At 48.2% G+C, this 27,973-nt stretch overlaps 1 protein-coding gene across 3 annotated transcripts; it reads right to left on the bottom strand.

Moving 5' to 3' along the window:
• Positions 1-1,568: 1,568 nt before the first annotated feature.
• Has3 (hyaluronan synthase 3) lies at positions 1,569-27,957 on the bottom strand. 3 transcript variants are annotated; one of them, XM_033757932.1, is made up of 9 exons: positions 26,918-27,957; positions 25,956-26,135; positions 22,930-23,049; positions 18,539-18,671; positions 17,092-17,148; positions 11,507-11,582; positions 7,082-7,717; positions 3,846-3,947; positions 1,569-3,071 (listed from the first exon to the last, which is right to left on the bottom strand). In XM_033757932.1, the coding sequence occupies exons 7-9, from the start codon at positions 7,715-7,717 to the stop codon at positions 2,148-2,150; spliced, it is 1,662 nt and encodes a 553-aa protein (XP_033613823.1). In that variant the 5' UTR covers positions 11,507-11,582; positions 17,092-17,148; positions 18,539-18,671; positions 22,930-23,049; positions 25,956-26,135; positions 26,918-27,957; the 3' UTR covers positions 1,569-2,147. The 3 variants fall into 3 exon arrangements, with proteins under 3 accessions (XP_033613823.1, XP_010610633.1, XP_019061292.1); XM_010612331.3 differs by lacking the exons at positions 17,092-17,148; positions 18,539-18,671; positions 22,930-23,049; positions 25,956-26,135; positions 26,918-27,957 and adding an exon at positions 16,893-16,920 and having other exon boundaries at positions 11,480-11,582; XM_019205747.2 differs by lacking the exons at positions 11,507-11,582; positions 17,092-17,148; positions 18,539-18,671; ... (1 more) ...; positions 25,956-26,135; positions 26,918-27,957 and adding an exon at positions 8,041-8,158.
• Between the last annotated feature and the right edge of the window lie 16 nt (positions 27,958-27,973).

Genomic DNA, 27,973 nt, shown 5'->3' with positions numbered 1-27,973 from the left:
TGTTGGCTACTCCTGGAAAACCCTTGAATTCATAGGAGAGAGAAAGTATCAGGGTTTTCCCATCTGTGGTTCAAAGAACACTTGGTTCCTTTGTAGGAAGCACCTGGATAAACTAAATATTCCCCCTCAACCACTCTCCAGCTTAGTGCTGGTTTTGAGAGGTTAGCTGGTCCCTCTGATAAGACATTTGTAAAGTGAACAGTCCCTAAGTCAAGGACTGAGCAGGATTCCAGAAGCTGAGCAAACAAAAAATTTGAGTAGTCTAGATTGAAAATCTCTAGAAAATTGTTTCCCCTCACTCCCAAATCAGTGGAGGAAAATTAAACAGGTCCAGGGGGTATAAGAAAGCAAGAACCTTAGGGTTAGGAACAAATTCCATCTCCTAGGTTAGTTTCTGGATAGACATAAGCAAATGCAGTAGTGATTATCCACAACCTGGCTTAGCAAATTCTTGAGAGAAGCCAGGTGTTGTGGTACACACCTGCACTCCCAGCTACTTGGGAGACTAAGGCAGGAGTGCAAGTTTGAGGTCAGCTTGGGCAACTAAGCAAAACTGTCTCCAAAAAAAAAGGCTGGCAATGTAGCTCAGGAGCAGAGGACCACCAAAAAAAAAAAAAAATTCCCTAGATAAGCCACTGAGGAGAATGGGGTAGTCTTACAGATGGCCAACTTTGATTTGAAGATTCACTTTGGCAACACTTAAAACCTTTTAATTGGAGATGGTTGTCAAGAACTGTAGCATGTTACGTCACACATAGCTAAACAAACTGCCAAGGATTCTGTCCAATTCCAAGACGGCAGCCAATATGAAGAGAGGGTCCTAATATTCTTTTTATATGTGCAGGAACAGGCTTGTGTTATTGCACAGAGGCTTGTAAGAGCCTAGGCTCTTCCCCAAGTGCCACCTTAAGAATTTTACCTAGGAGGATGATGATGAAGGTGGAAGAGGCGACCATCATTTAATCACCCCCAAAAAATGTATCTTTGAAGAAAGTGAAGTGAGGAGGATAAAATTTCTAGTCTCAGTTCAAGGCTGAATTTGAGAGGAATCCAGGAGTGTACAAGTTAAAATACGCAAGACTTTGCTTCACATATTAGGGTTTGATCTTCCTGGTAGATGTCTAAAACATTTCATCTATCCAGCAGTGATCACAGACAAGTTTAGAATTCATCTAGAAGTCATCTGGTCAGTTTCCAAGTGGAACATATTTATTCCAATGCTCCCGTGTCTTCAGCACCATCACAATCTCTTTTGTTCTTCCTGGCAAACTTTCCTTTTCAATATGCACCTTTAAAAGCAGTTCATTGTCAGCTGGCCAAGGTGGCACACTCCTGTAATCCTAGCACACTGGGAGGCTGAGGCAAGAGGATCACAAGTTCAAGCCCAGCCTTAGTGACTTAGTGAGACCCTGTCTCAAAATTTTAAAAAAATAGGGTGGGGGGGGCAGATATAGCTCATTGTGAAAGCCCTGGGTTCAATCCCCACTACTGCAAAAAATAAAATAGAAAAGCAGTTCAACGCTAAGTTCTACTACTTTGGCTCATCCCTGGGATGTTGGGATGCAGAGTGCAGTATAACACATAAAGCACCATTCCTGGACCCTGTTTCCTGACACCTGGGACTTGTGTCTCAGGCACAAGCTTAACTACATTGATGATCAGTTGGAGAGGAAGGGGACATTACTTGGCTCAGAACTCTCAGTGGAAATTCTACCACCTCTGGTTATGTTTACATGGGCTAGGAGAACCCCTTCCCTTGGGATGACACTGTTCACTCACCAGAAATTGTTATGGAATGGAACTATCATCTGGTTTGGCACATTTCTGAGTTCTCTCTGAACTACAGGGAAGGAGGCAGGATCCTTCCTAGAGGCCACTGCCTCTGTGCAGGGGCAAGGAGACAAGCAGCCTTAAAACATACAAATGCCCTCTGTCTTGAGCCTGAAGAAGCAGTGTCACCTCCCCTGAGCAGAAATGCCCAGCCCAGGCCACATTACAGTCACCATTCTCTTCCTTTCAGATTTGTCCCTTTGGACCATTAAACTAAAACACAGCACTCCCTCCTCCCCCCAACCCAGTCTTTTCTCTTTCACTCCCCCTCCCCTCCCTTACCCATTGCACTTTTCCCACTCTTCTTAGGGGCTGCATCACACCTCAGCAAAAGCCAAGCTATACTGCTCTGGCTTCTTCCCACATCGCCGAGCAATGATAGCCAAATACAGCATGAGGAGGGCGACCCAATAGCAGCCATAGAGGATGGCCCCAGAGACAAGGAAGGCTAGCTCAGTCTCGCTGAACAGGTCCTGGCAATAAGCTGTGTAAGCCAGGCCCCCAAGAAGAACTGCCACCCAGATGGACACAGGGATGAGGCCAATGAAGTTAACCACAATGGTTTTTCGGCCTGACGTGCCCCAGCCAGACTTGTTGATGGTAGCAATGGCAAAGATCTTGGCTGGCAGGAGGCTGGACATATAGAGAAGGGAATAGAGCGACATGAAGATCATCTCTGCATTGCCTCGGAGGAAACAGGCGTAGGTAGCCTTGATAATGCCCACCAGCTGCACCGTCAGCAGGAAGAGCAGAATGTTCCAGATGCGGCCCCGGTAGAAAAGCTGAATGACTGTAGCAATGAGGAAGAATGGGAAGAAACCTGTGACCACTGATTCATAGGTCATCCAGAGATGGTGCTTATGGAACCACAGAGAGTTGTAGAGCCACTCCCGGAAGTAAGACTTGCTCCAGCGAGTCTGCTGGTTGAGCCACCGGAGGTACTTAGTGGGGGTCTCTGTGAGGCACTTGGAGCGCGCTGTATACTTAGTCTGGTAGCCAAGGCTCAGGACTCGGTTGGTAAGGTGCCGGTCATCCCCAAAGCTGCACTTGCTGCCTAGGAACTTCTGATGGTACCAGTCCTCCAGGAATTGCTGGAGGAGGCTATTGCGGTACATGCCCAAGGGCCCACTAATACACTGCACACAGCCGAAGTAGGACTGGCAGGCCCGCTCCACGTTGAAGGCCATCCAGTACCGCACACTGCTCAGGAAGGAGATCCATGAGTCATATTTGTTGAGGATCTGCAAAGGAACAGAGATGCTGGGCCTTCTCATCTGAGACATGAGCCCCAAAGGAGACAGATAGCACAGAGTAGGAAGCCTCCCTATCCTGACTTCTGAGAGCCATTGCTCAAATTCCTGGCCATCAGTACTAGCCCCACCAGAACTGAGTAATCTGAGGCTAAAGGAGCCAACCATACCCACTCACTCTCCCCAGCACCAGCTCCACCTGCCTACTGTGTCATCTGCACTCACTCTCCCAACTAGGCTGCCTTCAAATTTCAGGAGAGCCTGCAGTGGTGGCAGAGAAAAGAAAGTCTGAGGAAGGAAGCAAAATGCCACCCCATTCACCTGTCCTGCTGCTTCTGCAGTTGTAAAGCTTCTAGGAAGATGTGATTTATTGTCTACATTTATGGTATCCTTTGCAAGAAGATCCAGTCCTTTATGTTTACCATATTGCCCAGAGCTCATCAGTCCAAGTCCTCTAGAAGCAAGGGCTTTCAAGGGCCTGACTTGGGAGTGAGTTACTACACAACTGAAAAGGAAATATCCTTTAGGATCTGTGGCCTTAAACCCCTATAGCCCTCCCTGCATAGGCTGTCTATAACTATTCGGTGATTTTTTTTTTCTCTCGTTGAAAAAAGCAGGAAATGAATTGCACTGCAAGTGAGCTGAGCCCTCCGGTATCAGTGAAAACTGTCGGGGCAACCACCCCCAAAGTACTAGCAGGCATATCCTATTGGGTTAGGAAACAGTTCAGACCCCTATCCCCAGGGATCCCTGGTTACTTCTTACTTGAACATCTCCCCCGACTCCCCCTACTTGGGGATCCTCCTCCAGGACTCGAAGCATCTCGATGGTGCAGGCTGGGTCCAGCACAGTGTCAGAGTCGCACACCTGCAGGGGAGTGCACCATGAGCCTGTTTTGACCTCAGGTCTGTGCCGGTACCCTCCCCCCTCCACCAGCTGTTCAGTATCTGAGAGAAGTGACCCCCTTCACATGATTCTCTTCCACTAGAGGAGTCTTGCCCAGAAAGGGAGAAAGGAAAGACAAAGGCAAGTAAGGAAAGGGAGAGCCCACATGCAGGCTTGACAGCCACTGAGCTGAGAAGAAAAACCCAGGAGACTGTACGTACCAGCCCTGGGAAAAGATAAATGCTTAGCACTGGAAAAGGTTTTAATCCTGCAGTGCCAGGTTCCACAGAAATGGCCTCAAAATATTTATCTGGGGTCCCTGGGCAGAAAGAGGGAGCAAGTCACTGAAATCAGGTAACAGGTACAGATAACAGGATCAGCAGACATTCCTCAGAAAGCTGTGAAAAGGCTGTCAGGGGCTACTGCCCCAAATGATCCCATAGGGTAGTTGTTAATAGTGTCCCCATTTCAGTCTTTGGCCTCCTGGACAACCTCTCCAGCCCCTGTGGTGAAAAGGTTCTCCATGAGACCACAAACATGGTGCCCTAGACACTGTGCTTCCGCACAGAGAGCCTTGGCCAAATCTTTAAGACTGGGACATAGTCTGGCTGATAGCTCTGCCTGCCTGGGATCTATCCTGAATGTCCATGGACGCTAGCAATAGCCACCTCCAGTCAGACCCTGGATCAAATCCTGCCCACATGCCCTCCTGCCTGGTCTCAGTGGTCCCATGATTAGTGAAGCTGGGATCTGACAGCATTATCCTTGTGACTGACTCCTTGTCTGTGTTCTAAAATGTAACCGAAATGGTAGAGTCCAGGTAACTGTTGGCAAGGGAATTAAGCTCTATGATCAAGAAGAGAACACTATCCAACAATGAACCCAAACCCCACCCCACAGAAACCTAAAATCCATTTAACTAAAATTGCTGATGCAAGGCCTTGGGTTCAATCCCCAGCACCAAAATAAAAAGTTGCTGAGTAAGATCCCATTAGCCTGCAGGAAGGAGACTGCATCTGACACCCTAAATCTTCCATATTTTCCCCTCTTAAAAGTCAAGGTGGCCACAGACAAGCAACAGAAGGCCAAGGGGGAATCAGGCTCCAGGCAGGGTCCCTCACATGTGCTGCTTCAGCCTCACCATGACACATCCTTAAATGCTAGTCCAAGCCAGAGAAGGTCCCAAGGGGCCTCCGTCCAGACTCAGCTTCCTCAGCTTACAGGCTGAGCATCCCAGTGCTGCTGGTCTCACTACTACTTCCTGCCTGGACCCTAACCCATCCTCCATGCTGCTCTGCCTCATTCATTCCAAGGAGGTCTTTCTAGAAGAGCAGAGTGAGGAAAAAAGAACACTGTGCTGCCTGGAGCAAAGTTCTCTTCCACAGAGGCAAAGATACACGCCCTCAGCAGGGCTGTGGGAAATGGGCTGAAATCTAACAAGTATTATTCATTATAGCCCAGCGCCGCCTTGGGCAGTGGTCCCAGGGCCATAAGGACAAAAGCATGGCTAGGGGTACGCGTGTGGTGGTGGGGTGTTTGCAGACCCACTGGAATACACAGGAGATGACTGAAGAAAGGAGTTATGAGGCAAAGCGGGTTTGGAGGTCCTAAGCTTAAAGGGAGTGGATGACATAGTCATGGTGGCTTGAGCACACAAGTCAGGGCTCGGGCTTTTTCCTGAGCTTGTGGGGACCCCAGGAAGGTTTTCCAAAGTCCCTACAACCCCAGGTGAACTGCAGAATCAAACAGCTTTCTAGACTCACATCCCTCCCTACATGGCAGAGGAGGTCCTTGGGCCTAGGAAGACAGAAAAAGAAAAAGGTATCAACTGTCACACAAGGACACACCAAAAAAGCCAAAGTACACAAGCTAATTTTGGGTAGATATACTATAGAAAATTTAAATAGAGAACTCAATATCCTGTCAACAAGACTGAAATGACACACAGGTGGGCTACCAAAATAGCCAGCCTTTTTATAAGCGTTTATGAAGCTATGGACAAACTCCTGACAGGTGCCGAGAAGGGCAGAGATAGAACAGGTACAATTTGGGTGCTGTGAAGAATTCTGGTCCAGAATAGGGCTGGGATTTAGCTCAGTGGTGCCACCACCTGCCTTGCAAGAGTAAGGTCCAGAGTTCGATCCCTGGCACAAAAATTAGAATTCTGGAACAGAATCTGGGATCCTGGGTTTCCCATTTCTGTGTAGTACTGCATGTGTGAGTTTTAATCTTCTGTTCTCTCTAGGTTTTATTATTTGAAAACTGAAGCTCTGTCAACCTAATACAATTTCCAGGCTAATATCAATGACCACTTAGACCAGATGAGCAGGGCTGACTCAGGATTCCAGCCAGTGCTGCTGGGAAATGAGGCAAGAGGATTATTCTTGCCTATGTCTGTCTACCTCACACCTCACAGACAAGAACTTGACACTAGAAGAGTGGGACTCTTCTTTTTTTTGGGGGGGGAGGGAGACAGGTCTTGCTATATAGGCTGACCTTGAACTCACTATGTAGCCCAGGCTGGCCTCGAACTCATGTCAGTCCTCCTGCCTCAGCCTCCCAAGAGCTGGGATTACAGGGGTGCGCCACCACATCCAGCTTCTTCACATTTCTTTATGAACAGGTACATCCTTATGTGGCAATGGCAGGCAGCACCGCACAAGAGCGAAGAGCAGACCTGAGATGGGCTGCCTGGCTCACAAAAGCTTCTGCACCTTCCTAGCAGTGTAACATTAGGCAATTTAATGTCCGCGCTTCAGTTTTACCTTCTATGAGGAGAGTTAATAATAGTACTTATCCCCTGAAGTATTAGGTGGATTAAAGGAGTAATTAATATATTACAAATGCCCACGACAGTGCCTAGTGTGAAGTAAATGTTATGTACTCGTTTGCTGCTCAACCAGTTCAGAGGTCTTCCCAAAGTCACAGAACTACATGCCAGCATAACCACATTTCCACCCCAGGCCTGCTTTAGAGCCACCATTGCCTTTTCTTCAGTACCAAAGGGGGATGTGCACAACACACCACCTACACCTGACCTAAAGTCCCCGAAGAAAAGTCGGCCCAGCTAGCCAGGCAGTGCCCATGTACAGACACTTCTGGGGAGGTGACCTTACCTGGATGTAGTCCACCGAGTCGCCAAGGGCCTTGAAAGCTGTGTACATGACCTCGCGCTTGCCTCCCCACTTCTGCATGACACACGAGAAGGTACTGGTCCGCACCACCGCCCGCACACGCTCCATGCCCTCCTGCAGGCTGGTCTCCGTCTCACCCTCACCCGCCTCGTGGAAGTTGCTGCGCCACACAAAGAAGCCGGCTTGATCAGTGCCACCCAGCACCTCATGGAAGATGTCCAGCATGTAGGCGTCCTCCTGGCGATTGCCATCCACCACCATGACCACCTTGAGGTCAGGAAAGGCAATGCGCTGGGCTGAACGCAGGCACTTGCGCAAGTAGTCAGGGTCTTCCTGGTAGGCAGCGATGCAGAGCGCCACAGCTCGCCGCCTGGAGCGAGGCAGCTTCAGCGGCCGCCCTGCTCTGCGCATGCGCCGATGCTCCAGGAAGGCGAACAGGCTCTGGATGAGCAGGTGCAGGCCAAGGATGGCGCCATACAGGCCGAAGGACAGGTAGTGCTTTTCTGTATGGATGAACTGGTAGCCTGTCACGTAGGCTGCCAGGATGCCGCCCAACACTGCCAGGGCAAACAGGCTGGTGCCTACTACACGCAGGGCTGTCGCCAGCTGCACCGGCATCTGGTGAGAGAAAGTGGGAGATGGGGGGTGTCAGGCAGGAGGCAGCATTCTCCGGCAATAGGAGAGTGAGCATTCTCAGAGTCCCGCCCAGAACAGCGGAAGGGACCCACTAATTAAAACGATGACCATTTTTTGTTGTTGTTGTTACCAGGAATCGAATTCAGGGCGTCGTGCTTGCCCGGCAGGCGCTGTGCGGCTGAGCCACATTCCTGGCCCATTGACCACTTATTAAGCAGAACTAAAACCTTCTGAAGACTCAGAAACCAGAGTACTAGGGTACAAATCCCCAGTTCTGCCGCTATGTTGTCACTCAGTTATTTCACCTGCAATATATAAGCTGCAGTACTGGCTTCTTAGCATCTTCCAGAGATTGCTGGGTGACATGCAAAGTAGCAATTATTCTTGGTTTTGTTTGTTTGTTTGTTCCTGGGGATTGAACTGAGGATCTTGTACTTGCGAGGCAGACGGTGGAATCGCTAAGCTAAATCCCCGGCCCGGCAATTATTCTTGTTAGAGAAAACAAAGACCAGAATTAGGTGACACCCCTGGTAGATGGCACACAGGGATCTGCGTGAGCAAAGCTCTTTATTGGTAAGCTTCAGTGGGGTGAGCGTGTGGCAGGGGCCTCTGAGTACATACAGGGATGATGGGTCTTCTAGGAGAGGAGGGGTAGGGCAATAACCAGGGGCCTAAGAGCACAGACCCTGGTGAGGAAGTGAATGGATTCTAGGAGGGGACTATTCATTGGTAAAGCAAAGCACACAGCTCCTGAAGAAAGCAGAGAAGGAAAAGACCAGAAATCACAGGAAACATAAAAAGAGGTACCAGGGAAACAAAGATACACATGGTTTCCCTTGCTCAAAGCAAAATCAGTAAGAGAAACTTCCCTGTGTTCTGCTTTCTCACCTTTTTCTCATTTACTCAAAGGCAGGAAAGAAAGGGAAAGCCGGAGGGAAAGCAGACAAGGGAAGGAGGAGGAAATGAGAGCTGGGGCGTGGACAGCCCTTCTAGAAGCCCAGCACTGAGAAGCGCCAGAGGGAACTGCAGCCACCACTGCAGCAGCCTCTCGCAGAGGTGGCTGCCTGGGGAGCCCCATCCGCTTGGTCCTAGTGCCGCTGGAATCTCTGTGCTCATCCCCAGGCCCCAGTCACTCCTGGAAACATTGCCAAGTTTCCGTCTGCAGCTAAGTTGGGGCTCCCACAGTCTGCCCTGTTGGAAACAGCTGTGGTTTAATGAGAAAAGCCCAGGCTTGGCACCAGAGACTTGGCCTGAGACAAGCTCTACTCTCTCCTGGCTGCCTGACCTTGCCCAAGTTCTCTAAAACCTGGTTTCTGGTCACTACAATGGGGGTTCCAATGGCTTCTTCCTTCACAGGTCTGAGGTAAATCATTTCTCCAAAAACAGAGAGTCAGCCCTTGAGGTGATTTCCTCTAGAGCCTAGACAGTGAGAGAGATATGAAGAGAATGGATGAAGAGGTGACAAAGACTGCTTCCTGCCCTCCATTCTGACCTAAGCCTTCCCAGGCTCTCTTCTTTTCACCTGCCCCATCTGGAGAATCCAGTTTCCACCCCGTGACTCCAGATGCTGTCTCTCCTTCCAAGCTTGCAGCAACTCTTTAAGTCTCACTGGAACCCAGTCTGTGACCCCTACACATACACACACACACAGATTCCTGCCAGGGGCCACCTCTCACACAGAAGGGATAAGAAACACGCAGCCACTGCCTAAATCAGCCAGAATGAGGCACCAGTCAGGGACCAGCAGCATTCAGGCAGCTGGGATCGGAAAGGGCTGTTGGCAGCCTGGCCTCTCCGGGAAGCACGGCCTCCGGGCTCTCTGCCCCACCAGCTCAGGGATCCGGCACGGCAAGCTTCCTCTGCAGCACTCCCAGCCTTCTCTACCCACCTCCCTGCACACGCCTGGGGCTCAGGGGCTCCCGGGCCTGCATCCATTGCCTAGGAGCGTCTCCCGTCCTCCTCGGAGCTCACATGCACAAGGGGCGCGGTGTGCTCCACACCCTGCCTGCCCTTGTCTGCGGAAGAGGCAGGAGGTGCGTGGGGCTAGCCTACCGGCCACCAACCTGCTGGGCCCCGGCTCCCAGACTGGGTGCAGGGCCGGAGGCTGGTCATCGCGGCCACGAAGGCATGAAGGCACTCCGCACTCGCCACCTTCCTGCCTGGCGTGAGCCTCACCTCCTGGCAAAGGTGGCGCACGCCACACCCACGTGCCTGTTTCCCAAGACCCAGCCGAGAAGGCTAGGAAAATCCCTGAAATCTCAATCGGACCAGGCTATACTCAGCTTCCAGGGCCCCAGTCACCTTGGCAAAAGTGTGCCTGCAGACAAAGGCGGCATCCGTAGTGTCGCCAGTCCCCTCCTTCCCGAGGTGGGATCCCTCTCTCCCGCCGGAATTAAAGACGCTGCCTCGATAACCCTCCTCTCCACAGAGGAACGATGAAGGTCCCGCAGCCCGAACCCGATGTGTAATCGAGCGCTGGTTGAGCTTTGGTGGAGGTCCCCAGCCCGGACACCCAAAGCCTGACGAAGAGGGATGCGGAGCCAGGAGATCCTACACCCTGTGTCCCCCCATCCTCACAGCCCGGGACTGCTCCCCGATTCTCACTGGGCACTGGGGGGTTCCCCAAGGCCGGCCCCGCGGAAGACAGACGTAGGAAAATCTCCAGCCAAGGGCGCACGCTTCCCCAATTCAACCCCGAAACTTTGAGGGGCTGCCTGGTCTGCAGCGTCTCCCGCTGACAGGTGCGGCGCCCTGCTTCTGGGCCCACACGCGGCGGGATGGAAACTTGTGCGTGCGGAGAGGGCGCCTTCCACAGCGCCCAGGTGCCCTCCGATCTGGTCTTTAAGCTCGCAAAGGAGAAGGAGCCAAGTTGGGCGGACACGTGCAGCAAGGGCCCGGCTAACCCACAGGAACAGGGGCGCCGGGGCGTCTCAGTCCCCGCAGGTGGGAAGACCCTGCGGGAGTGATGGGGGAGGGGTGCTCGGGCTAGCCTGAGGCCCGCACCCTCATCAGCCTCCGAATTCATTCACAAAACCGGAGCCGCCAGGGAGGAAGGGAGGAGGATGGAGGAAGAAAGGGAGGAGGGGTCAGCGGGGAGGGGGCCGCTACTGACGAGCGACGAGCGCCAGAGCCGCGGAGCCGCCTTAAGTACCGAGCGCGACCCGCCGGGAGAGGCGCCCTCCTCCAGCCCCGGGGCCGGTAAAGTTGGCAATCCTGGGAGGGATCCGCCGGCGAGCACCTGGTTCCCGGCTCGGTCCCAAGGAGCCCACCGGCCCGCTCGTCGCCGTGTAGATGCAGCTTCTTGGGGGTTCGCAGGGACGAGCGCCAGAGCCGCGGAGCCGCCTTAAGTACCGAGCGCGACCCGCCGGGAGAGGCGCCCTCCTCCAGCCCCGGGGCCGGTAAAGTTGGCAATCCTGGGAGGGATCCGCCGGCGAGCACCTGGTTCCCGGCTCGGTCCCAAGGAGCCCACCGGCCCGCTCGTCGCCGTGTAGATGCAGCTTCTTGGGGGTTCGCAGGAGCAGCTTCTGCGCCCTCCCGGGAACGGGGTTCCCCCAAAGTGGCCCAAAGCCGAGCTGCTCCACGCTGTCCGGCGGAGCCTAGGCCAGCTGCCCAGGGCCGAACGTTATTGTGCCCAATCTGGAGCTCGCAGCGTGGTTAACTTCCAAGGTGATCCTCGAGGACCTCCAAAATCGCGACTCCGTCCCCGCCCCCGCGCCGTGCCTTCCAAGTCTGGGACCCACTCACCCTACAAAGCGGGAGAGCCGGACAAACCTTCTCGGGACTACTGCACAGCAAGGGGCTGTTCGCTGGACAGGGGACGCTCTAAAACCAAGGCAGCAGAACCTTCCTGGTGGTGAGGAGAAAAGAATAATTGTCAAATACAAAAAGGCTGGTTAAAGAAGGTGCTTACAATCGTAACAAGCTTAGGTTTGAATTCCGCAGTGGGGCGCTGATGACATTAGGCTGTTTGCAAAAGCTGCAAATGGTTTTTGCAGCCACCTCGTAGGTTCCGGTGTCTTGATGCCAAAACCTCCCCCACATACTTTACACCTTTATTTCCCTGACTTCCTAAATCCCCACTGACCTCATCCCAGTAGTTTCCAAGTTCCTTAAAAAGCTGGTGCTAGACTTGGGTGAGGTAAGGTGGAGGAGGTGGGGAGAGGAGGTTGTTAGAGAGGAAGGTTAGAACCTGCTGCAAACACTTAAGCTTTTACCTCTTAGAACAATTTTAAATGATAATTAAAAGTAAAAAATGCCAGGAGTGGTGGCACATGCCTGAAACCCCAGCATTCAGGAGGCTGAGGCAGGAGAAGTGTCACCAATTTGAGGCCACCCTGGGCTACACAGTGACTTCAAAGCAAGCCTGAATTACGTAGTGAAATCACAAAAAGCAACCAACCAAAAAAAAAAACAAAAAAAAAAAAAAAACGAGTGAAAAATGATCTACATCTTCTCCAAACACATCTGGGATAACTTCCATCACTCAGGCTGCAACAAATTTATAGGGTGGGCAGCAGTCTATCACCTGCTCCTCTCATAAGTCTTAGGGATGCAAGGACTTGTCTGACCCTCTCAAACCCAGGCCAAAGAACGGAGGCCCCCCCACCAGGTACTCAAAGACCCCTGACACACTTGCTTCTCCTGCTCCCATCCTGCAGTACAAACAGTTTCACACTGCTTGAGAAATCATCTTATGGCATTCAAGATAAAAGTGTATGATTTTGAAAAACTTACTGAACCCACAATAGGAATGTGTTTGACCTTCGGATGGCCTGCGGGGCCCTGTTAGAGGCTATCAACACCAGACGGAGAGAGGAGGGCTCAGGAGTCAGCCAAGTCAATTTTGCCACTAGTCTTGTGACAGTAACTACCCCAGTGTCGGGTTGTTATCCAGATTATTAGGAGGCTTAAAGTGATTGGCTGAAAGTGCTCAGTGAACTCTATTACCCTCACCCAGAGGGTGGCATCACATGCCCATGCCATAAAGTCTCCATGCCCATCCCTTTAGAGCACTCAGTGGCAAGAAGTTGAGAGGTCATTGTTGAACAAATGAAAAAATGCTTTGTCCTTACTGAATTATGGGCCTGCGGAGCTCTGGGCCACTTGTTCCTCAGCCAGAGGCAGCACAGACTAGAGCTGCAAAGACTTAAGGATTGCTCCTACCTGATCCTCCACCCCAAAGTGGTAACATTTCACATCAGGGAACTAAGCAGAGCTTAGCAGACAAAAAATGGGTGCATGGAACTGTGGGGGGCACCCCAAAGAGGCTCATCTACCTACGGGGAGAGGGCCAAGCTTGGCCAAGTGGTTCTATTGTCAAAAGCCAGAAATCCAGACTTTCATAGAAAATCTCCTGATTTTTAAGAGTTGGCAACTAATTCAAATGTTCTGAAAGCATTCTGGGGCCCAGGGGTATAGCTCAGCAGCACAGTAGCTGCCTGGTAAGTGCAAAAGTCCCTGAATTGAATTCTTGGTACAAAAAAAAAAAACACTGTAGGTCAGGCAAAATATGTAAATATGTCTGACTCATATCCAGCCAGATGAGAGGGAGAGGGAGATACAACAGGGAGAAGAGCACAAGGAATGGAGCAGCCAGTTTGGGAAGATTCTCTCTGCCCTGGACAGGACAGCACAGCAACATGAGTTCTTTGGGTGCAGGTTCTTCACCCCAGGGCTTGTTCATGAATGTCTCCTGCTTGTTTTCTAAGACTCCAACTATGACCTAAAAACTTCTTGCCTGTCTCTCTCTGCTGGCTCCAGAGTGGGGCTGGTTCAGCACAATCTCACCAGTTAATTAAAACCTCCAAAATGAATACATATCACAAGAACAGTCAACCTTCTGCCCATACCAATTGGCTTTGCCCCTAAATGGCTTCCCCTGGGGAGCAAACTCTTACTGATCTGCAGGGCCAGGGACTGACCTGGTATTATCAGGCATATAAGGGAGTCTTTACTTTTGTGGGGTCTGTGCCAGGGAGGGTTTGTCCGTAATTAACATCCAGTTAATGCCCTATATGCATTCAGCCCTTTCTGAGGAGATGGGTAGGGAAGTCTTTAAGTGGTGGACACAATAAAGCTGAGCTTATCTCTGCTACCACTGGGGATTTAGAAATAGGGCTAATTTCATATGCAATCACTAACAAACATGAATTCAGCTATTGCTGAATTGGCTTTCATGGTGTTAAGGTTCTTTTTTTTTTTTTTTTGACAGGGTCTTACTATGTAGCCCAGGCTGGCCTTGAATTTATGCTCCTCCTGCCTTAACCTCCTGAGTACTAGAATTAGAAATACAGGTGTGGGCTGGGGATTTAGCTCAGTGGTTCGTTGGCCTGCCTTGCAAGCTGAAAAAAAAAAAAAAAAAAAAAAAAAAAAAAGAATTACAGGTGTGTACCACCATGCCCAGCTATGGTTTGAATCTTAAATGTCCCCCAGGAGGGTCGTGTGTTAAAGGTTTGGTTTCCATTGCAGCAATATTCAGAGGTGGGGTTTTTAGAAGGGCTCTAAACTCATCAGTGGATTAATCCATTGACAGATTCATAATTATTAGGAAGGAATGGAAATTTAGGAGGTGGGACTGAGTCGAAGGAAATGGGTCGTGGGCTGCACCCTCAGTGACTATATCTTGTCCCTGGCCTTCCTCTTTTGCCTTCTGCTTCCTGGCGGCCATGAAGTGAGTCTACCATGTACTTTCACTATGATATTTCTGCCTCATCACAGGCCTAAGAGCAATGGAGTCAGCTGACCGCGGAGTAAAAGCTCTGAAACCATGAGCCAAAGTGAGTCTTTCTTTCCTTGGTTATTCTCAGGTATCCTGTCACAAAGTCAGAAAGCTAACACACATAGGCTCAGCCTCCCTATCTGTCTCAGTAGTAAAAAGATTCAGACTGTAATTTTGTGTTCACTTAAATGCTGAACATCTACTTGGAGCAAATAATTTGGCACCCAGAAGTCTCAGGATGGCCCGTCATCTAGAAGGTTATCTCTTTTGAAGACAAACAGTTGAAAAATTAAGTCACCATACAAGACCATTGTGTTAGTTACTTTTCTCTCTTTGCTGAGACAAACTACCAGATACCTAAAGCTAAAGGGGAAAAGGTTAATTTAGTGTAAAGTTCATAGAGGTTTCAGTCCAAAAATCAGCTGGCTCCAAGGCAGGGTAGCTCATGTCTGAGGGGCATCACAGAGGAGAAACAGTTCATGGCACCCACACAGTAGCAAAAACAACAAAAGGACCTTAACAGTGACTGTCTGCCCCTTTTATCTCATTCAGACTACTTAGGGCTAGCTGGGGATTTAGCTCAGTGGTTCTGCCACCTGCCTCGCAAGCACAAGGTCCAAAATTGGATCCCTGGTACCAAGAAAACACAAAACAAAACAAAACAAAAAACAGACTACTTAGGGCAGGTAGCATCACGCCCTTAACCCTAGTGCCTTGGGCCTAGCCCCACCATGAATCAGTCTTGTACTCTAGAGTGAGCCACCTAGAAAAAGCATGAGGCTTTGGGGGGACATCTAAACAGAAGCCGTAACATTCCTCCCCTGGCCCCCAAAGACTCATGCGCATCCCTTTATACAAAAAAGCATTTAGTCCATCTCCAAGGGTTGCCAAAGTCCTAACAGTTTCAGCACTGCTGAAAGTCCAAGTCCAAAGCCTTCTCTGAGATTTAAGGTAAACTCTTAGCTGCAAGCCCCTGTACAAATGAAAAGAAAGCTAAACACTTCCAACATACAATGGCTCAAGATAGATATTTCAATTCCAAAAGTTATAGATAGGAGAATACAAAGGAATAGAAAGCAATTTCAAAATCCAGCAGGGAAAACATTAAATCCCACAGTTCCAGCATCGCAGGCAATCTGTGGCAAGTTGAGAAGAACTCCAAAGGGCTTGGAAGATTCCGCCCCTACAGCACTGCTGGTTGTAGCTCCCAGGGCTTCTCTCTTGGACTTGTTTTGCTCCCTCCTTGAATCTTTCCTCAGATGATATGTGCTCCTGGCTCCTGCAAACTTCTGAGGTCTCCACTGCACCTTTAGCTTCACACTACCAGCTGCACACACTGACCTCTCAGGGCCACACTGCTTGACCTCCCAGGCCTGCTTCTGAAATCTGGGTGGAACCCTTCCTGACCCCACAACTCTTCTGTTCTGCAAGGGCCCAAAACAAGCCCCATGTGGATGATACCAAGGTTGGCTGCCCGCTGGAGCAGTACCCAGGCTTCCTTCTCTCTTGGCTGTAGAGAGCAAGTGTCTGGATCGCTGAGTACTCTGAACCCAGTCCCAAGGAACAAATTCTCTAGACTGCCGCCATCCTGGAACCTGGTATTTTGGAGTTCTCTTCTCAGGCAAATTATTTTACCTTTATAACTCTGAAGCTGCAAAGGTTGGAGTCCTGTGGCTTCCTATGATGCCCTCAGGACATCTTTTCTAATCTGTTCCTTCTCAGCAGTCAAGATCTCTGAGTTATCTTTCCCATTCTTTTTTTTCTTTCTTTCTTTCTTTCTTTTCTTTCTTTTTTTTTTTTTATTGGTGCTGGGGATCAAATTTAGGACTTTGCACTCACCCCTGTGCTGCTGAGCTACTGAGCTACATCCCAGCCCTCCTCTGCTCTGTCTTTACAGTCCACAGTTTTACTGGAGCTTCCCTTCTGGCCAAACTCAAACATTTTAAATCATTCTGCTGGTCTTTCTCCTCTTGATTCTCAACATAGATCTGGCTAAAAATTCCTAATAGCACCCATGCTACAGCCTCAACATTACACTGCCTTGAAATTTCTTCTGTGAGATTAACCCATCACCCTTAATCTCAGTTCTCAAGCAAAGTGTCTGAACACAAGTAATGCAGACAAACTTTTTGCCAAGCCATAGTACACATTGGCTGGAGTCCAACAGCCAGTGCAGTCCTTCCCAGTAGAAATCTGAGCCAGGTCTTTAATGTCTTTCTGGTCTTCTGAACTCTGACCAGACTCTCCCATACCTGTATAGCCTAAGGCTTTCCAGAAGCTCTACTTTTTCAGCCAACATCTCTGAAACTTTCCTAACACTTCCCCTTCCAACAAGCCAGTTCCAAAGGCTCTTGAGCCACATGGCAACGACCCCACTTCTCTGGTACCAAATATCTGTTAGTTACTTTTCTCTCTTTGCTAAAATAAAATACCTGATACCTGAGGTTAAAGGAGAAGCGGGGCGTGGTGGCGCATGCCTGTAATCCCAGCACTCAGGAGGCTGAGGCAGGAAGATCGCTGTGAGTTTGAGACCAGCCTGGGCTACATAGTGAGTTCCAGGTCAGTCTCAACTACATAGTGAGACCCTGTCTCAAAAAAAGAAAGAAAGAAAAAAAAAAAGTTAAAGTAGAAAGTTTACTTAGCTTGCAGTTCATAGAGGTTTCAGTCCAAAATCAGCTGGCTGGGTGGCAAACGTCTGAGGGGCATCACAGAGGAGAAACAGTTTATGGCACCCACACAGTAGCAAAAGCAACCATAGGACCTAAACATTGTCTTTCTACCCTTTTATCTTATTAAGACAGGTTGGTTAGCACTCACGCTTCTAAACCCAGTGCCTTGGGCCTAGCCCCACCATGAATCAGTCACATACTCTGGGATTAGCCACCTTGAAAAAGCATGAGGTTTTGGGGGGACATCTAAACACAAGCCATAACAGCCATTTATAATTAAATGTAGGGCCAAGGATTTAGCTCAGTGGCACCACACCTGTCTTGTAAATACAAGGTCCTGAGATTGATCCCCACTACTGGGAAGAATAAATAAATAAATAACATTAAATGTTGATGCTGGGTGTGGTGTATGCTTGTAATTCCAGAACTAGGAAGGCTGAGGCAGGAGGATTGCCAAGAGTTCAAAGCCAACCTGGACTATATAGTGAGTTCAAGGCCAGTCTGAGCTACATAGCAAGACCCTGTCTCAAAAAAAAAAAAAAAAAAAAAAAAAAAATTGTTGATGAGAGAGGATCTAACTAAAAGAGGTCAGAGATTTTAGGAACGAGATCTCTGGAATATTTTTATTTTAATTGTACTAGGGGTTGAACTCTGTAGCCTCACACAGGATAGGCAAGTGCTCTACTAATTAGCTACGTCTCCAGCCCTTTTTAATATTTATTTTGAGACTTGCCCAGGATGGCATCATACTTGTAATCCTCCTGCTTTAGCCTCCTAGTGTGCTGGGACTATAGGCATACATCACTATGCCTGGCTAGGAAAGAGAGCTTTGTGGGCTGGAATGGGCTAGGCAGAGTTCCATGAAGATCTGGAGAAGCTGTAGGGATGTTCTAAGTAGGAAGACTAGACATTAGCATAGGAAAAGATTTTATGAACAAAAACTCAGTTGCACGTGAACTACCAAAATCAACAAGTCTTATTAAAAAGCTTCTGCACATCAAGAGAAACCAACAGTATGAAGAGACAACCACAATGGGGGAAAAATTTTCACCAGCCCTCACCAGTTCCTCAGACAAAGGTCTATTATCTAGAATATATAAAGAAAAAAAATTTAAATTAAAAAAATACATAGAATATATAATTTTAAAAAATCAGACTTCTCAAATTAAAGACCTGTGACCTGAAGTAAAAATGGACTTATGTCTTCATGCCATAGCTGGCCTGTAGGCAGGAAAAACAGGCCTAATCATGATTTAATCGTGAAAGGATTTCCCCCCAAAATTATGTAGAATTGCTCCTGACCCTTGGATTCAAGCAATTCCCCTGCCTCAGCCTCCTTAGTAGCTGGGATTACATGTGTGCACAATGGTTATACTGCAGATAGACAGATAGATAGATAACAATAAATAAGATTACAAACAAAATGGCTTCCACCGTCACAGCTAAAACCTCAATGGTCCCGTGATGCTATGACACTCCAGGGCAGGATTGCATCAGCTGAATAATATCCTGGTTCCTTGAGAACTGCGTAGTAAGAAAAAGGTTTCACCTGGGGAGGGAAAAATTTCTTATCAGCTGAATTCCTCCCACCTACTATTGTAAGAATGCTTTCCTTACAGCCCTCCTCAACATAAGAACCTCATCAGATGACTTAAGATCTTAATCAGCCTAAGATCCTCATCTACACAGGATTACCCAAGTCACCTGATACTCTGTCCAATTATTGTGTGTACCAATAAATAATGATGGTGAGCTTGGAGAGTCTTGGTCTTTGCCCACTCTGAGGCACTGACCTCCTGCCCCCCCCCCATATAGTTTGATTTTCTTTTTTTGTTTGTTTTTTTGAGACAGGGTCTCACTATGTAGTTAAGACTGACCTGGAACTCACTATGTAGCTCAGGCTGGTCTCGAACTCACAGCGATTCTCCTGCCTCAGCCTCCCGAGTGCTGGGATTACAGGTGTGTGCCACCATTTCCGGCATATACTTTGAAATTATGTAAGTCTCTGTTGTCTTTTTATCTTTAGCCCTTGATGCTCCCCTTTCTTGGAAGTTGGAGGGTTGATTGCCCTCCAATATCCAGGAATTCAGAGCCAACCTGGGTACCATAGTAAGACCTTGACTTCAAACAACAAAATCCACATACATAAAATGGCTTCCAAATAGTAGACATTATGTTCCTGGTGATGACTAAGTAAGGCTTTCTCTTCAAGGAGCTTGACTAGTTAATACAAAATTCAAGGTAGAAAGTGTGTGCCTTGACTCCAACAAGGCAGCTCTGCCAAACACAGCCATCCTCATAACTTTCCCTCTCACTGACGAGTACTAGCAATTATTATCAAGTCCAAGAGTTCTGTTTGAAGAAGCAGACTTGAGGGCCTTTCTGTGCTCCAGTTACTATGGTTCAGTTCTCACTCTGGCCCTTCCCTTTCGTGGAAGAACCCTTTTCATTTCAAATGAAAGGGCCTCTGCTCCGCTGGAGGCAGAATGGTCAGCCCTGCTAAGGAACCAGGTTTCTTGATGCTGCCTTGGTTGGGACTAGAACCAGACAGATAACCAAATATAAAACCAGACCTGGGAGTGCTTTTCTTGGAAGCCTTAAAAGAAAAAGGTCTTCTCCACCATCTTTCCTTTCTCTCTTTCCCTAGGTGAATGTTTCCCTAGGAAACATCTGGAAGGCAATTGTCAGCCATATTCTTCCTTCTTGGAGTAATACTGTGTAGCTACTAAAACTTATGTTCATAGAGAGAATGTATGAATATTCCAAAAACACTATGATGCTTTGTTAAGTAAATATACAAGTCACAAAACTATTATGTACAAAGACTAAATTTCTGTTGTTTTCTTTAAAATCCTATGAGTTAAAAGGCAAGAGAGAAGTTCTCCTAAATAAGATTTGATATATAAATATATATATTTTTGGTATCAGGGATCGAACTTGGGTCCTTGTGAGGCAGGCGGCTGAACCACTGAGCTAAATCCCCCGCCCAATAAGATTTGATATTAAGATTAGATTTCCAAGTCAATCCTCGTACAAAAAAAAAAAAAAGAAAAGGTTTAGTAATATTAGGCTTGATATTATTTTAAGATCCAATGGCCGGACATGGGGTGCATGCCCGTAATCCTAGCATTCAGGAGGCTGAGGCAGGAGGATTGCTGTGATTTTGAGACTAGCCTGGGCTACATACTGAGTTCCAGGTCAGTCTCAACTACATAGTGAGATACTATCTCAAAATACCAAAAAAAGAAAAAAAAATCCAACGATAGAACAATAGATTTTTCTCTCTGTATCTTTTTCTCTGAATTCTCTGAATTTTCTATTAATAAACATAATTTTGTAATAGACAGGTATTTTTTAATGGTCTGAACTCTGGTTTCACAAAATTTCCTCCCAGTTTGAGGACGAGTACGATTCAGCCAGCATAAAACATGGATTTATGTGAAAAAGTTTTGGCCATCTCAATTCACAACTAAAGCAGTAAATAAAATAGGGAGGACCAGAATATAACATTGGTGGCAGCCAAAACTTGAGTGGCTGACTTTACTGACAACCTTTTGGTTCCTTTGAGAGAACTTAGCAGAGGAGGGGAGCACCCAGAGCGAGGCCAGCTCCTCCAGCACCTTTGAGGGAATTTAAAAAGGCCCTCAGTTTGGCTGGCACATGGCTGCCTGCAGCCCCACTGTCCTCTCATCCAGGATCCTGATACTGAGTAAGGGGAGGAGGGTATGGTAAATGGGGGATCAAGGAGGCCCCTAACAGGATGCTCTGCCCTGAGAAAGTGTTTCCAATAAGGGCGGTGGCAGCAGCAGTGGCCCCCGCCCAAGGAAGACCTGAGGAGAGCTTCTCTGCATTGGGCACTGTAAGCCTTCCCCATGGAAATATCCACATCCACATCCACACCCACTGCATGTAACTCACGGTGACGCCAAGGAGACGCACACGCAACACGCACACACCCAAATCTTGGCAGAACACAATCCCAGTCTACACACCAGATCAGCAGGAGGGGAACAAACTGCTTAAACACTGCTATTCTGAATTCATTTGCCTCCTTTTGTAGCATTATCAACAATTCTTAAATGTGCTGGCACTTCTGCTTTCTGTCTTTTTTCTTGATTAAAAACATCACTTGTCACTGTCACAAAAGGGGCCCAGAGCTGGAGCCTCCATAAAAGCATTCATTCGTTTGTTTTTGAGGTGAGGGATCAAACCCAGAGGCTTGCACATGCAGGATAAGTATTCTACCACTAAACTATAGCCCCTGCCCCATAAAAGCATTCAGATCAGTGGTTCTGCAGCCTTCCTTGCAAGTGCAAGGTCCTGAGTTTGATCCCTGGTACCACAAAAAATAAAAAAAATAAAAAAAGCTTTTAGAGAAGAGCTGAAGACCTGGATATCATCATCAATGCCTATGTTGGGAGGGACCGTCCAAAGTGTGTCCTAGTCATACATTTGGGGGGGGCTAGGACATCCCCCTCCAAACTTACAAGCCAATGCAGTGATTCTCACACTTGGCCAGTACTCATTAGACTTTTAAAACCCAGCAAGCTCTTTAAAAAACTCTACTGTCTGGAACCCATCCCAGATCAATTTACTGGGAATCACTGGGGGTGGGCCCCAGGCTTGAAAATTTTAGTTCCTAGGCGATGATATTATGCATCCAAGTTGAGAACATATCCCTGGGGTTCTCCTTGGCCATGGGAGGCCAGCAAGGCACCAGCCATTCAGGAGTGAGCCCTACAGTACGGAAGAGCGGCTCCATTTTCCTCTGGCGCTTCCTGCTGCAGTATATGTAGCCTGTTTGAAATTAACCAACCTTAAAAATTTTAAAAAACAAAATGAGCGAATGAACTAGCAAGCCAGAAGCAAGAAAGTAAAAAGAGAAAGGATAGGGATTTTAGCTAAAAATTAGAGAGAACAGAAGGACAGAAGGATAGGTGGGCAAAGTCAGTCCCCAGGTCTTTCCAACATGAGAGGATGGGGATTTCAACAATCTTTTCACTGGCCAAGGTGATACCTGTATTTTTTTCCTAGAGAATTGAGAAAAAAACTAAAATTAAAACCAACTAGGCCTTGCCAGTGGGAGAAGAGAGCCACACAAACACCTTGGATTAGCTCTGAAATCACAGACCTTCTACATTTTGAGAGCCTTTCTGTCCCAAAGGATGGGGAAGATGTCTCCTGAGCCTCAAGAGGGGCCGGGCCAGAGCAACTCTCTCCTGGGGCATGGAGTTCCCATGGCTTTCACATGGGCCCTTCTCTTGCCCACAAAAATAGCCACAGGACTAACGCCATTTTTTTGATACCAGGGATCGAACTCGGGTCCTTGTGCTTGTGAGGCAGGCAATGGAACCACTGAGCTAAATTGGCCCTTGGCTTTGTTTTTGAGAAAGGGTTTCACTAAGTTGCCCAGGCTGGACTCAAAGTCATGACCCTCCCGTCTCAGCCTCCCACATGCTGGGACTGCAGGTATGCACCACTGCATCCAGCGGGAGCCTTATTTTCTCTGAACAGCACCTTCTGGGGAGAAGGCTCACTCCATCTCTGAAGTGCCAGTACCACTAATCTCTCTCTTAGTTAAGTCGGCCTACTTTGCTCTGGGATTCCTAGGATCACCATAGATTTTGAAGTTTTGAAAGTGGTGTGTGGTCCAGTTAAAGTGTATACACACAGTAGGGCTCTCAGAGTGCAGGGCAGAAGCTGTGCTGTGAAGAACGGGGCTGCACCCAGGCACTGCTAGGAGGTGCCTTCAGCTCTTAAAACAGGCAGCGCAGGTGAGATCTTACAACATTTAATAAGCCACTTACAGGTCCTGTAACTTTCCCAGTTCCCCAGCCGAGACGGCCCCAAGGCTCCACAGCCACGCTCCTGACTGGTCTCTGCATCCCTGCAGCTCAGGGGCTGGATTATCACTTGCCACCAAGAACCTGGAATGAAGGAAGAAGCTTCTCTGATTTCCCCTTCTTGGATCTTTGTTTTCTATTTGGAAGAATTTACCTGTCTGCACCTTATTTTTCCCTTCAAAAGAGGGCCATTTACCTGGCCTGTTTATTCTCTCTAAAGGAATGATATGGGAATAAAGCTATTAATGTGTATATGCTTGGGGCTTCTCACAAGAAATAATAGTTACAAATTATCTGCTTACTCTGAAAATGAAATCTAAGAACTGAAGCCCTGATTACAGGAGAGGAAAGTGTTAAAGCAACCACCATATCTTCAACAAGGACGTTCTGGGCTTTGGCTGGGGTTCATGGGAACACTTCCCCAGCTGATTTGCTACATTTTCTACGTTGCACATGCAACATGGCTCTCTGTTCCTCTGTCACCAGGAAGGCAGTCTCAGATGTCTTGGCTAGCCCACTGAAAGAGATCAATCTGGTGCACACCTGTAATCCCAGCACTCTAGGAGACCCAGGCAGGCAGTAGGGTGAAAGTTCAAGCTTAGTCTGGGTATATTATCGAGACCCTAACTCAGAATAAAAAATAAAAAAGGGCTGAAGATGTAGCTCGGTGCGCAAGCTCTGGGTTCAACCTTTAGGAAGATAAAACAAAGAAGAGACAGAGGGTAGTAAGGAAGAGGAAAAGGAAGAAGAGGAAGAGAAGAAGAAACAGAAGGAGAAGGAGAGCCAGCAAAGAACAGGAGCAGGTGGGCTGGGAACTTGAACAGTCCTGGCTGGTCTCCAGCATGTAAGTGAACAACTATACAACCAAACAGAAGACATATACCACATTCTGCTGTCTGAGGTTGTGTACTGGTGTAAGAGGACATTATTTTGAGGGAATTTGGGGTGAAGCTTACTTTGACATAGGTGGTCCATTTAAACAAGCAGATTACCACTTTCTTTATCCTCACACTAAGAACAGATGTTTACAGTTTGGAAACAGAGTACCTATTGGGTAACAGCAAAGCCCAGTGGTTAAAAGCACAGCCTTTGGAGCCAGACTGCCGGGGCCCAAATACTGGTTTGGCTGCTTCTTCTATGTAATCCGGGGCAAGTAATTAGTCTCTTGTGTGCCTCAGTTTTCCCATCTGTAAAACAGGGATAATAATAATACCTATCTCACAGGCCTGTGTGCGAGGGCTAAGTGGTTAATATGTGTCAAGTGCACAGAAGGGCATAATAAGCTCTCTATAGTATAAACTGTCACCATGATTACTGTGTACAGTGACGGAGAGCAACACCATCATTCATTCTGGCTTTACAGGCTGAGCCCAATTCCTCTCCGTAGGACCTGGAAGCCACTGCTACCTCTAGCTGGGACATGGCTGCCAATATGTGTACTTGCAAAATGTGGTCAGGTGCCTCCATTGGTAGTTTTGGTGCACAGAAAACTCCAGGCCCTGAAAATCTCCTAGTTCTGAATTATTTAGAGAATGTATCAACACTTTGTTTTAGAGAATGCGCTTGTATTTTATGGGTACTAGAGCAATGTCAGCTGAGGCTGACACAAACTTTCGGGCGGACATTTTGGTAAATAACATTTAAATTATTCATACCTTTTAACCCAGGATTCTAATTTCCCAAGACTTATTTTATAGAAATACTTCAATATGTAAAATAATATTTGACAATCATTGGAAATGAGAAACAATTGACCATCCAAAAACAAAGGCTCAACCAAAATGTAATCTACCTACAACAGAACACACATCACCAATACAACGGAAGGGATCTGTAAGCACTCACATGAGTGGTTCCAAGGTAGACAGCTATGTACATATATACGTCATTTAATATAATAAAATATGGTAAATAACAAAGATCTAGAGGGATCATGCACTAGTTTGTATTAACACGGAGCAACATGGAGGTGAGATTGTGAGAATGTGCTTTTGCTATGTACGTTAAATTTGTTATAATTCCTCTTACATATGCCACCCACAAGCACATGCACAGGTGCAGCCAGGGCACCCATCCCTGTGGGCAGTGCCCTCCTCTCACCTTCAGGAAATGCTGAGGCCTGCACAGGGGAGGCGGGAGGCGGACCTAGCAAATCAGTGGGGCTCAAAGAGACTTCTCTGTGGGTCCCACAAGCAGGGGTTCATATGTGTATATGGGCATCCAAGTTTGCAACTCAAGGCTCCACTTGGAAGGCTTTTGCTTCTATACTTACTTGGGGGAAAATAAACTGTAATAATATTCAGAAAATGTTCAAAATATTTCACGGAGGGCCTTCCAAAACAGGAAGGATCTTGGCTGGGACTCAGGAGACATGCAGCCAAATCCCACCAGAGGGGGACAACAATAGCTTGCCTCCCTGTTCCACAAGGTGGCTACAACTATCAGACAAGCTCTGGATGGAAAATGACTTTCCAAACTAAAGGAAACAGGGAACTGTGTTTGTTCCCTGGGGACTGCAGAGGGTCACCTGGGGGAAGGGTACAGAAGCTGTACCTGGGGTGGTACAGACCTACTGAGTCACTGGGCAGGATTGTAGGAGGGACCCAGGGCCAACCTCTATCAAAACGCTAAGCGAGGGTCTGCATTTCCTCTTCCTTCCCTGCTAACTCATGCAGCAGTATAGCCCTGAGCTGGCCATCAGGGACAGCGCTGGGTACAGTAAGATACCAGTAGATTCCCAACCCCCACACAGACCTTCAGCTCCAAGTAGAGGGTGCTGAGGACTGCAGGGAGGCTGCTGCATGTGACTGCAGCACAAGTCTGCTGGAGGACACTGTCAGGCTCTTGGAGGCGATGGCTGCTGAGGGGGATGGGGAGACCACTGGAGATCAGGGAAGAGTAAGAGTGGCCAGCCCTGTGTCCCACCCCCAAGCACCAGCCACGGAAATTCCAGCTGTCTGGGTTCCCGTTCAGAGACTACAGGAGCCTACCTGGTTTTGCAGGCTCGTGGGTCAGCCCCCAGTGCACTCCTTCACTGAATGCACTCCCATGTCGCAGCCATCCTCCACCGCGGCAGCTCTGAGTCACTTCATTCAGTGACCGTTTCAGACAAAGGGACAGCCAGGTGGGTGGATGAGGACAGATTCACACATTCGCTTCCCTCTTTCTTTCTGCTGCCAAAGAAGAGGAACTGTGAGGAGCAGAAACTGAAGCCAAGTAGGGGTGGGGCTGGTGAAAAGGGATGGGGCTTGTTGCTTTCGAGTGAGGGGGAGAATGTGGCTGGGCATGGTTATATGTATTTCCTACGTAGAGCACTTAACATTTTGTCTCCTAAGCACTTTCCAAACACATGGTGATGCCCACTCATACCTGTAAGCACAACTCCCTGCAAGGCTGAGGCAGGAGGATCACAAGTTCGAGTGCAGCTTGGGTAGCTTAGTGACTCAGTGAGACTGTCTCAAAATAAATCATTTACAAAGGGCTGGGGATGTGGCTTAGAGTGAAGGCCCTGGTTTCAATATCCAGCATCCCAAAAGCAAACCAAACAGAAAAAAGACCAAGTTGAAGGGGCTTCAGGTTAAAAAAAAAAAAAAGTCTGAGGCTACATCCTTGTGATCACCGCTCTCACCTAGTCCCCTCACCCTTTTTGAGACAGGGTTTCACTATGTAGCCTAGGCCGGCCTTGAATTTGTGGTAATCCCTCCTGGGATTACAAGCCTGGCTCTGCTCTGGCCACCCTGAACCCCAGCTCTTCCTCATACCTGCTGGATGCATCCTCACCTCTGAGCCTTCACACTTGCTATTCCCTTTATGTGGGACGCTGCCCAGGTATTTGGGGGCCTCCTCCACCCTCTTTGGACCTTTCTCAGCCATCAACTTCTCAGGGAGGCCAGACTCACAGCTCTGAGCCTCATCTCTCCTCCTGGCTTTACTTTCCCTGTGGCTTTCTCACCTCTTGACATTCTACCCTGTTTATCACTGATTGTCCTCTTCCTCCACGATGGATAAGTCTCCTGAGGATGCGGGTTTGCCTGTCTTCGCTCACCACTGTGCTTTGAGTGCCTGGTGCGGCAGCGACACATAGCAGGTACTTGAGAAATTGCTGTTGTCCTCTGTGATTTGCTCTGCAGTCCCTGTACCGTGGTTCTTACACGCGAATGGGTGGGCAGAACCATAGGAAAGAAGCCGTGGAGGAAAGAGGTGACCAAATAAAGCAAAGGACAGGAGAAAGGTATCAGAAAATATGCAAAATTATGTGTGTGGAGGGATGATAAAGAGCAAAGTGGAAGCTACAAAGCGAGATTTCTGATTAAATAATCAGACTTAAGGGCAAATTTGTGACAAGAAGGAAAAAAAAAAACAAAGAAAGAAAGAAAAAGAAAAGCAAGCAGAGAAGGGAAATGGTGGGATGTTCGGGAGTCTAACCTGAACATGAAGGCAATGCCCTGGCTACCCCAAGCCCTGCATGTCTCTCACCACGATGCCATCTGCTGTTGGCGAAGGAGTGGACAGCGGGCCTGGAAGACCAGGAGGGAAAAGCAGAGGAGGAAGAGGGATGGTCAAGCACAAGACCGGGAGTCCAGGTAGAAGCCATTAGGCAAGCTACAGGACTAAAGGCAAGGAGAGGAGAATCTCAGTAGTAGACATGGAGAGAGAGCACCAGGACGGACAGCTGGAAGAAGGTGGCCACCGAGGGAGGAAACAGGTAGAAGTGGGAGGCAAGACACTTCTTCCTGCCATTTGTTTGAGTTCTTAAAATTCTGTGCCTTTTAAAATTTAAATTTGTGATAGCTGGGTGTGGTAGCCTCAATCCCTGCACTCCAGCACTCAGGAGGCTGAGGCAGGAAGACTGTTTCAAGTGTGAAGCCATCCAGGGCTACACATAGTGAGTTCAAGGCCACCCTGAACTACAGGGTGAGATCCTGTCTCAATTAATTAATTAAATAAACTATGTGCTTTTACTATTCTAGTACACTTTCCCAAGGATTTTCATATTCACACACACACA

Source organism: Fukomys damarensis, unplaced genomic scaffold, assembly GCF_012274545.1.
Source record: "Fukomys damarensis isolate Sample0158 unplaced genomic scaffold, DMR_v1.0_HiC HiC_scaffold_32, whole genome shotgun sequence".
NCBI lineage: Eukaryota > Metazoa > Chordata > Mammalia > Rodentia > Bathyergidae > Fukomys > Fukomys damarensis.
The sequence above is the reverse complement of the archived record's forward strand: the minus strand, read 5'-3'. Positions and strand labels throughout refer to the sequence as shown.